At 45.1% G+C, this 11,203-nt stretch overlaps 1 protein-coding gene and 1 long non-coding RNA gene across 3 annotated transcripts in view; both read left to right on the plus strand.

Annotated features, from left to right (window-relative positions):
• Nucleotides 1-10,742, plus strand: part of KIAA1958 — a 71,271-nt gene extending 60,529 nt beyond the window's left edge. Inside the window, exon 4 of one of the 2 annotated variants that reach the window (XM_082204786.1) lies at nucleotides 10,217-10,742. In XM_082204786.1, the coding sequence (XP_082060912.1) occupies nucleotides 10,217-10,240 (24 nt within the window). In that variant the 3' untranslated portion in view covers nucleotides 10,241-10,742. Of the gene's footprint in view, nucleotides 1-4,152; nucleotides 4,668-10,216 lie in introns of those variants that run through there. The other variant, XM_082204787.1, reaches the window with a different exon arrangement.
• LOC309522205 overlaps nucleotides 1-11,203 on the plus strand; it is a 218,734-nt gene that overhangs the window by 117,481 nt on the left and 90,050 nt on the right. The window lies entirely within an intron of this gene.

Consider the following 11,203-nt stretch of genomic DNA (forward strand, 5'->3'; position numbering starts at 1 on the left):
AGAGTAACTTGGAATGAATAAAGGCTCTGGTCGCCCTAACAGATGATCTCCGCAGGCAGCTGGATCGAGGCGGGTCGGGGCTGCTGATTCTTCTAGATCTGTCAGCAGCCTTTGACATGGTCGATCACGAACTCCTGGACCACCGCATTGCCGACGTGGGGATCCAGGGCACAGTCCTTCAATGGCTGCGCTCGTTTCTCTCTGGTCGGGGACAGAGGGTGGCGCTTGGGGGGGAATTGTCATCACGCCACTCCTTGGTGTGTGGAGTGCCTCAGGGTGCAATTCTCTCCCCGATGCTTTTTAACATCTTTATGCGCCCCCTCGCCCAGCTTGTCCGGAGTTTTGGGCTGGGTTGCCATCAGTATGCTGATGACACCCAACTCTATCTGTTGATGGATGGCCCTCCTGACTCGGCCCCAGACACACTGACCAGATGTCTGGAAGCTGTGGCTGGATGGTTACGTGGGAGCCGGTTGAAGTTAAACCCTTCGAAGACAGAGGTCCTCTGGCTGGGGCGGGACGATATGGGATCGAGGGGGCAACCCCCATCTCTTGCGGGGGTGCAATTAGTGCCAGCACCGGCCGTTAAGAGTTTGGGTGTAATCTTCGATACCTCCCTCTCTATGGAGGCGCAGATTACAGCTATAACAAAGGCGGCATTTTTTCATCTCCGCCAAGCTAAGCAGTTGGCCCCTTATCTCTCTCGTCCTGACCTAGCCACTGTGATCCATGCGACGGTCACCTCCAGACTGGATTATTGTAACTCGCTCTACGTGGGGCTGCCCTTGAGACTGACCCAGAAACTCCAGCGGGTGCAGAATGCCGCGGCAAGACTCCTTATGGGGTCTTCGCTGCGAGAGCACATTCATCCAGTATTATACCAGCTGCACTGGCTCCCGGTGGAGTACAGGATCAGGTTTAAGGTGCTGGTTTTAACCTTTAAAGCCCTATACGGCCTAGGACCCTCGTACCTACGGGACCGCCTCTCCTGGTATGCCCCACAGAGAAACCTACGGTCTGCAAACAATAACATCCTCAAGGTCCCAGGCCTCAGAGAGGTTAGGCTGGCCTCAACTAGAGCCAGGGCCTTCTCGGCTGCGGCTCCAAACTGGTGGAATGCTCTGTCACAAGAGACTAGGGCCCTGCGGGACCTGACATCTTTCCGCAGGGCCTGCAAGACAGAGTTGTTCCGCCAGGCCTTTGGTCAGGGCGCAGCCTGACTCCCTCCTCTGGCAACCTGCACAGAATTTTGCTTAATTGGTTGCCATCAATTTGATTTAATTAATTTTTATAATGAAATATTTTTAGATTTTGTGATCATTTGACTGATTATTTGATTGTTGTTAGCCGCCCTGAGCCCGGCTTCGGCTGGGGAGGGCGGGATATAAATAAAATTTATTATTATTATTATTATTATTATTATTATTATTATTATTAAAGTCCTTTCCCATAAGGCTCTTAGGTAGGATGTGAAAAAGCATTCTTAATATCACATTCTCTTTCTCTCATTCTGGATTCATGAATACAAAATAAATTCCATGTGCTAGCTCTTTAATGAAAGTTAGTAACAATGCACTTTGTACTTGCCTATTCAAGAAGTCCCATTAAGTCCAATGTTCAATGTGTATATAGGATTGCTTCCTAAATGGGCCAACAGAATGAGTACACATTCAGTTAAAGAAATGGAATTTTCCTCATATTATCCTCCGAACAAGCCTGCCAGGTTGGCATCGCTGACAGAGATATGCCCGAGGCAATTCAGTGAACTTCATCACTACACGGGGATCCAGTATTGCACAACTTGTAAAACAGAGAGGCTCAGTCTTGTCGCATCCCAACAAGGACCAAGTAGGACATTATTCTGGTGTAGCATTTCAGTAGCATTTAAAAGGACAAAGGGATATTCATGAGCTGTCTGGTAAAAGAATCCTCATTTCTTGGAATGAATGGCTATGCAAGATTGGGTTTTTGAGTATTGTTATGTTCTCTGTTCCAAGGGTATGCAGTTCAAATCTCTCTGAGGTCTACTTTTACATTAGAATTAATACAAATGGGTTGCATGGCTACGTTAGCTGGGGGTGGGGTGGATTGGTTGTCACACTGTCAGCACAGTGTTTTCTTTTTCACGTATTCTAAGCGAATCTCTCCACTGTCTTTCTGTTACCTTTTCCTCTTTTTCTATCTTTGCCCCATAGAATTCACTTTTGATTCTTTCCCGATTACCTCAACTCTCCATTCTGGGCTTCACTAGATCAGGCCGTCTGGGCAGGTTTTCGTTTTGTTTTAAAAGTTAAAGATTTTCAATGCCCCCATTGCGTTGTTGAGAGTTGTTGGCGAGGAGCCCTGAGGACTCTGCTGAAAAAGTGGAATAGGCGTGCTTCTAAGAAATACATCTAAATATATATATTTTTGGAAAGTTGTCCATTCGCTATGCATTTTGGATATCGCAAGCAAATTTTGCATACCAGTTCCTAAGGGAAAGAAAGGGTCTGTGTTTGGATTCAACTGGATGCCATTCTGAATCAAGGCGGCAGACCAAATCTTTCAAAACTGTACTGATGGTGGAGTTTCCTTAGAATTCCCAAGCAACGCCAGGTCTAAGGCTGCTCATAAAAAATAAAAAATAAAACTGGAAGGTGAGCAGATGTGACCAAAAACGGGGTTTGGGGGGGAACTGTGTTTCAGCACATTCCACCAGAAAAAAGCACTGCCTCTGTTGTTTATCACCAGCATCTGATCAACAGGATTACAGTGATACCTCGGGTTAAGTACTTAATTCGTTCCGGAGGTCCTTTCTTAACCTGAAACTGTTCTTAACCTGAAGCACCACTTTAGCTAATGGGGCCTCCTGCTGCTGCCGTGCCGCCGGAACATGATTTCTGTTCTCATCCTGAAGCAAAGTTCTTAACCTGAAGCAATATTTCTGGGTTAACGGAGTCTGTAACCTGAAGCGTATGTAACCTGAAGCATATGTAACCCGAGGTACCACTGTATACTGCCTCTGGATGTGGAGGTTCAACTGCACCTGCTGTTGCTTCTTTTGCCAGTGAATTAATTTAGTCAATTTAGGCATTGCGCCTAATTTCCTTTTGTCTTTCTTGATTTCCCTATCAGCCGGTTTTGCTTGGTGACCCTGAGTTCTAATAGATTGCCGGGGGGCGGGGGGGGGAAGATGTCTCTCCAGTTCATTCTGAAGTGGTACAATCTCATAAGAGGACTTTACCACATTTTTTTTAGCCTGTTTGAACCTGTTCTTAGGGTGAGGAGTCACAAATGTTTTGGGGGCTATAAACACCAATCAAAACAAAATATATGCCATAATATTTACACAAACGCAAATCATAAGGTGTCTCCTATGTAAGCCATCTAGTTCGTTGTGGGAACACTGCAGGCATATTTGTGGAGGAGACGTATCCTTTCTGTAAAAGAATGACAACAGTCCAGCAATGGAAATATGCCGTAAGGTCTGAAATTGAGGGGAAACCAGCAAACAATATTGTCCAGAACAATTTTGTAAATACAATGAAGTTCATCAAAAGTTTCTGGTTTCTCTAGACCCTTTATTATCTGCATTCCCAGAGATATATTATTTAGTGTTTTCTCTCTGGAAAGCTATCAGCAGCAAAAGTAAACTCTGCTATATATTAAGTGGCCATTACTGGACTCCTGAGACTTTGTTTTTGAAAGCATCCCTTGTAAAACCTGACCTTTTGCAGAGAAAGAAGCTGGGAGCCAATTACTTGGAAAAGGATTGTTATTTTCACACAGTCTTTGTGGCTACCCTCCTGAGAGGTTCAGATTTGCGACAAGAGACAAAAGCTAACTTAATTTGAGATATAAGGTGTGTTGATTTCAGTACACTGCTGGCACAGTTTCAGTCACAGCACTGTCTCCCCTCTTACCCTTTGAAGTTTAGAAAGCTGGTGCCATTTTCTTTCTTCTTACAAGTGCTACAGTCAGATGTGGAACATCCTAGGATGTCTCTGATATCGGAACACCAGGACCGTCAATTAGGCAACAAATTCTTTTGATGATTAAGGGATGGTGGCAAAAATAGCCATTTCCAAAATTCTGAGGCTTTAGCTGTCAACAACTGATAAATGTAACATTGCAGGGACGTACCAAGGTCAAGAATCTGTCTTTGTTTCCTAGGAATCCGCTAAATTAATCTGATGGTGAGCGTTACACAAAGGAAACTTTCCACTTTGGGTGAGGCGGCTGAAAGAATTGAATTTAGTCACCCAGAGACAAGGTTAGACGCATGATAATAGTAACTGTAATAATAATACACCACGCTGCCTCAGTAACTAGTTGAATGAAATATGAGGGGTGGTGGGGTACAACCATGTTCGCATGTGTCCTTCTCCTTCCTAGACTCACCACCTCAGTGCTGTTCTTTTGTGTGGAACCAAAACTGCCTGGTTTGTGCTGGTTAGTTTATTCCAGCGTCTTCATTGGATGTGAAGCATCAAAACAAAGCAAGGATTGTTTCTTCTTGCAAACACTGCAGCGACACTTTCTGTCCGCAACTTATCTCTCTCATGCTCACTTTCCCTCGCTCTAAAGGGGTGTCCTGGATCTGGGCTGGAGTTTCCCACTTCTTCTCCGTCTAATAAGACTGCCATCTGACCTCTGCTCTTTGTTACCAGTGCCCCTGATTCAGCATAATCATTTCCTCTATAGTGGTAGGCCAGAGAAGGGGCAGAGGAAGGGTGTGTGCGGTGGGGGCAGGCTGCCCCGGGTGTCACCACTGAGAGGGGTGACAAAATGCCGGGTGGCACTCACTATGGGGCCTGCAGCGTGCCCGAGCCATGCGTCTCTCCTGGGAGTGATGCGGTGGCTTGGGCATCCGCAGGCTCCACACTGCCCCAAACGGTTTGCCTGCTGCCTCGCCCTCAGCTATAGGGTGGCTGAGTGGGAGGAGGCTTGGAGGCCCCATGGAGTGTCCTGCCCCAGCTGGCCCCGCCCCTGAGCGAAGGGCACACGCACCGTCCCAGGCGCCCAATCAGCTTGCCCTGCCGCTGGCTAGGGATGAATGACACAAGAGGATAACCAAGCTGCCAGCACTTCATGTTAGGGTGGGAGATGGGGGGAGAGCATGAGGAGGGGGCAAGAGAGAGCATTTGTTTGTGGCCTTTAAAGTTTTACTTACAGATAGGTAGCCGTGTTGGTCTGCCATAGTCAAAATAAAAAAATTCCTTCCAGTAGCACCTTAAAGACCAACTAAGTTAGTTCTTGGTATGAGCTTTCGTGTGCATGCACACTATCTGAAGAAGTGTGCATGCACACGAAAGCTCATACCAAGAACTAACTTAGTTGGTCTTAAGGTGCTACTGGAAGGAATTTTTTTATTTTAAAGTTTTACTGACGACTTTTTATGAGTAACAAACTGAATGATCCTTTAATGTTTGAGTCGGCCATTTATGTTGTGTCATAGTGTGTGCCCTTTAAGTTGTGCGATGGATTGCATCAGCATGAGGTGGCCACATAGAAAGCAGGTCATCCCAAACTAATATTGGCATGCTTTTTAGCAGCTTGCGCATAGATCTGCAAAGGTGGCTTTCAGTGGAGTAGCGTTAGTTTGGTGAGAATCGGATACAGCCGTACCTTGGAAGTGGAACAGAATCTGTTCCGGCAGTCCGTTCGACTTCCTAAACATTTGAAAACCAAAGCCCAACTTCTGATTGGCTGCAGGCAGGGGCAGAGGAAGGGGGGGTGCAGTGGGTGTGATCCGCCCCGGGTGTCACCACTGAGGGGGGTGACGAAATGCTGGGCGGCATTCACCGCGGGGCCTAAAGCGCGCCCGAGCCACACGTCTCTCCTGGGAGAGACACGGTGGCTTGGGCGTGTGCAGGCTCCACGCTGCCCATACGGTCTGCCTGCTGCCTCCCCCCCAGCTGTAGGGAGGCTGAGTGGGAGGAGGCAGGCAGACTCCCGAAGCCCCACAGTGCACCCCACTCCATAGGTGGCTCGCCCCGCCCTCACCCGCCCCTTTGGCTGGCTCATCCCACCCCTGTGGACAGCTCGCCCTGCCCCTGGGCACACTGCCTCAGGCACCAAACGGCTTCCTCCTCCACTGGCTGCAGGAAGCTCCTGCAGCTTGTATATCGGGTTTTGATCATTCAGTAGCAGATTTGTTCGGGAGCCTAGGCGTTTGAGGTCCAAGGTATGGCTGTACAGTGGTACCTTGGTTTATGAACTTAATCCATTCCAGAAGTCCGTTCTTAAACCAAAGCATTATTAAACCAAGGCATGCTTTCCCATAGCAGTAAGGGACTCAATTTACAAATGGAACACACTCAACAGGGAGCGGAACATGTTCTTGTTCCAAGGCAAAGTTCACAAACCAAAACACCTACTTCCGGGTTTGCAGCGTTCTGAATCCAAGTTGTTCATAAACTAAGCTGTTCTTAAACCAAGGTACCATTGTATACCCTTCCAGAGTTCATGCTAAATACATGACTTCTGCTAAATGAGCTACCATAGCTGCTAGAGGGCTCTGAAAATGTGTGTCGTGGGCTTTTTAGATTCTTCTACCTGTGTACTATCTGAAACCAAAGTGGCACATTGGTTGCCAGATGTGAGATGTATTATGAAATGAAAAAGGTACTTAAATGCACTTTTCCTAAGAAACCAGAGGCCTTCCTCTTGGGCATTGTCGGCCAATTGGTCTTAAAGAGAGATAGAAACTTTTTTATGTATGCTACTACGGCAGCAAGAATTCTCATTGCAAAGTATTGGAAGACACAAGAGTTACCCACCCTGGAAGAATGGCAGATGAAAGTGATGGACTATATGATGACTGGCAGAATCCGTGATCAGGGGAAGGAGACGACGGAAGAAGATTGGAAGAAATTTAAAATCTATTTGAAGGACTATTATAAACTTGATGAATGTTAAAATGTCAAGGCTTTGAGAACGAAAGGGTTACAGCGAGATAAGAATAGATTGAAGGTAACATTAGTAAGACACATCCTTGACAAAATTGTTAGAAGTTGCTGAAAAACTTTGGACATTGAGATGCAGAAAGGGGAGGTATGGGGGAGTCTGAGAAACGAGGTTTATGAAAATTTGGTTATGAAATTATACGTGTTTGTATGTTTTTTTATATGTTTGTATTGTTTTAAAATTTTTTGTAAAACTAATAAAAATATTTTAAAAAACCAAACAGATGTGAGATGTATTGGCATAATTTTCAGCTCTCCTACCCCACTATTTAGTGTTTGAAAGCCCAGGATCCAAATAGTATGTTTTGCAGCACAATCGTGTACACCAGGGGGTGCCTAACCTTTTGCCCTCCGGATGTTTGTGAATGCTACCTTCTCTTTCGTCCCTGACCATTGACCATCTTGGCTGGGACTGACGAGAGTTTGAGTCAACCACATTTGAATGGGTCACAGGTGTTCCCTCACAGAGCTACAATTTCCTGCACCAATAACAAAGGGCAGTTCCCAGCATTCTTCAGGGGGGGTTGTGCATTCAATGTATGCTGGGTATGCAGCCTCGTGTTATGCAAGGCTTGCCTTTCTCTGACAGTTAATGATGGCAAAATATTGCAGCTGATTTACATGCATAGGAGTTCCTACCTAGCTTTGATTTCCTGAGGGTATTTCTCCCACTTCTTCTTGCTGCTAGCTGTTTTTCCCCAGTTCTTTTACCTAGGCCAGACTACAAAGGGATTAGAGACACAATTACATCCCTGAATGTAAACAACAAACATTGCATAGTTCAAAAACACTGCTGTTAGCTGGTAAATAATAAATTGCACCCCACCTAGGAAAGATCTGACAGTGATTCACAGAACGCTGGCTTCGTTGCTCATAAAAGCCTCTTTCCCTGTTTTGAGAAAGCTGACATATTTATGGTGGGACTGTAGGATACAGTTTGTAATTCACTGTTAATAATTATTTACAGCAAATTTCCCTCCTTCTGAAGCCAGCAGAGAGCTGTCAAATGGGAAGATTTCGCAATTTATATGGGGCTCTGTGCATTAGGCAAGCCCGGGAGTATATTAACTTATGGCTGCCTGGAATCCATTTGACAGCAAATAGATCATGAGAAGCAAAATAGTGTCGGAAACAGGAGGGGGAAGAAAATTTTTCCATTTTAGAAACAATTTTAAACATCAGACAAAGAAAAAAAAGCATGTCATTCACCGGAGCATTAGATTTTCCTTAGTTTTGAAGAAAACCCCAGTGAATTTTGTACCTAAATAGTTCAGTTCTGGAGTGTGAATTTTGAAACGTTTCTACATTTTATAAGTGAAATATGCTGTACTCCAAACCATGGGAGAATCACAAGGAGCTATAGGTAGAGTCCTGAAATCCCATGAAAGGTGAATGACAGACAGCACCTGAGCTCCTATATGTGTGATGCAGAAGGAAAAAAAAGCAAAAAAAAAAAAAAAAGAGCTAATGCTATTCTAGGCTGTATCAACAGAAGTATACAGTGGTACCTCGGGTTAAGTACTTAATTTGTTCCGGAGGTCCGTACTTAACCTGAAACTGTTCTTAACCTGAAGCACCACTTTAGCTAATGGGGCCTCCTGCTGCTGCGCCGCTGGAGCACGATTTCTGTTCTCATCCTGAAGCAAAGTTCTTAACCTGAAGCACTACTTCTGGGTTAGCGGAGTCTGTAACCTGAAGCATATGTAACCTGAAGCGTATGTAACCCGAGGTACCACTGTACTGTCTAGATAAAGGGAAGTAAGAGTACCACTCCATTCTGCCTTCATCAAACCACACCTGGAATACTGTGTCCAAATTTGGACAGCACAATTTAAGGATGTTGACAAGCTGGAACATGTGCAGAAGAGGGCAACCAAGATGATCAAGGTTCTGGAAACAAAACCTTACGAAGAGCGCTTGGAGGAGCTGTGTATGTTTAGCCTGGAAAAGATGAGACTGAGAAATACGACAGCCATCTTCAAGTATCTCAAGGGCTGTTGCCTGGGAAATGGAACAAGCTTGTTTTCTCTTGCTCTGGAGGGTAGGACTTGAACCAATGACTTCAAGTTACAAGAAATGAAATTCTGACTAAACATCAGGAAAATACTTTCTGATATTAAGAGCTGTTTGACAGTGGAACTGTTCAACTTCCTTGGAGGTTTTTAAATAGAGGCTGGATGGCTATCTGTCCTGTGTGCTTTAGCTGAGATTCTTGCATTGCAGTGGGCTGGACTAGATGACCCTCAGTGTCCCTCCAACTCTACAATTCTCTGTGATAAAAGTCATGCAGCCTTTCTAAATCTCGATTTGTTCTCATGGCCCCTTCTAGGTCTACAATTCTATGAAATGTAAAAGTGTTCAAATTATCAAAAGATAAGACTCAAACTGAACATAACTGCCCCTTGAGCATGGCTGGTTCCAGACTTGTGGACCCTTGGCTTAGAATGGTCTTCCTCACCCTGGTGCCCACCAGTTGTTTTGAATGAAAACTCCTATTATATTTCACCAGTAGCCATACCGGCTAAAGGTAAAGGTACCCCTGACCATTAGGTCCAGTTGCGGATGACTCTGAGGTTGTGGCGCTCATCTCACTCTATAGGCCAAGGGAGCCAGTGTTTGTCTGCAGACAGCTTCCAGGTCATGTGGCCAGCATGACTAAGCCGCTTCTGGCGAACCAGAGTAGTGCACTGAAAGGGTGTTTACCTTCCCGCCGGAGCAGTACCTATTTATCTACTTGCACTTTGACGTGCTTTCAAACTGCTAGGTTGGCAGGAGCAGGGACTGAGCAGCGGGAGCTCACCCTGTCATGGGGATTCGAACCGCGACATTCTGATTGGCAAGCCCTAGGCTCTGTGGTTTAAACCACAGCGCCACCTGCGTCCTCAGCCGTACTGGCTAAGGGTGGGCTAACTGAAGTAGGAAGCCAACTACATTTGGATGAGCAATTTTGAGATGAGCAATGACAAAAATGAAGAAGTGAATGGAAGCTTATCCAAATATTTCAATCCAGCAAGGTGCGGGGGGACATGCACAGGAATGTTGGTTTATGAAGGCACAACTGGGAACTGATGCAACAAGAAGTGTTGGATCAGGGCCAAACTGGACCGGTCTGGGTTGTGTGGTCTTGTATATTTTCAACACAATCTTCTGTGGACAGAAGACATGAGATTAGCTCATTTGCCTGGACATATAGGTGATCTTCTTTTCACAGCTATGGTCCTGCCAGTCTTGAAGATTATATGGCCGTATTTCTTTTTCTTTTTATTCAGACTCCCTCTTGTGGCAGAACATGATTAAGAACCCAGTTCTAACCAAAAGAAAAAAATTCCTTCCGGTAGCACCTTAGAGACCAACTAAGTTTGTTATTGGTATGAGCTTTCGTCAAAATTTCAAACGTGGTTCATTTTAAGAAATCTGCAACATGGGCCTGATGACTTCACTTCTTTTAAAAACTTCACTCCCGAATCTGCACTTTGGTTGCAGGGGCGCTCCGTTCCCTAAAAATTGAAGCCTATTGTTTTGTACTCAAGAAAGTGCAGCAATCTCCCACACCCCAGGCAGAGTTATCTTGAACAGGGTGTAAGTAATAGGACCCAACTGGAAATTGTACGGTTGTCACTAATCACACAACCATTCTCGAATCTCGTCATGAATTGTCATGAAATTGTCAGCATTTGTTACCTTGTTCCTTTAAAGTTGTTGTTGTTGTTGTTGTGAATGTTTACACAACTAAGCAAGTGTGCTGCTTAAGACTTCTATGTGATGACTATATACACATGTGCCTTTCTTTCGGGGGGGGGGAGGGAATCACTGAAGAATATGAAAGGGTGGCAGACAAATTGTTTATCATGGGCTGATGTCAGATGTCAAGGAAATAAACACCTATCAGACTTTTAGAAGACATCTGAAGGCAGCCCAGGCAAGTTTTTGCCTGGCAAGTTTTTAACTAGGCAAGTTTTTAATGTTTGCTGTTTTACTGTGTTTGATGTTTTGATTTGTTGGAAGCCACCCAGAGAGGCTAGGTCAACCAGTTAGATGGGTGGCATATCAATAAATTGTTGTTGCTGTTGTTGCTGCTGCTGCTGCAATAACCTGAGTCAAATGTTGTCTTTTACCCCAGTCTTCAGATACTGAAACACACACACACGTCACACAAATACTAACATCTGAAAATATTCAAACCCAGGGCAGGCTGGTGATGTAATAGACACTTTAATGTTGGTTAAGTATGTGATCGGTGGTCCTGGAAGCCCAAT

The sequence above is a fragment of the Podarcis vaucheri genome (genome assembly GCF_965113315.1).
Source record: "Podarcis vaucheri genome assembly, chromosome: 17".
Classification (NCBI taxonomy): Eukaryota; Metazoa; Chordata; class Lepidosauria; order Squamata; family Lacertidae; genus Podarcis; species Podarcis vaucheri.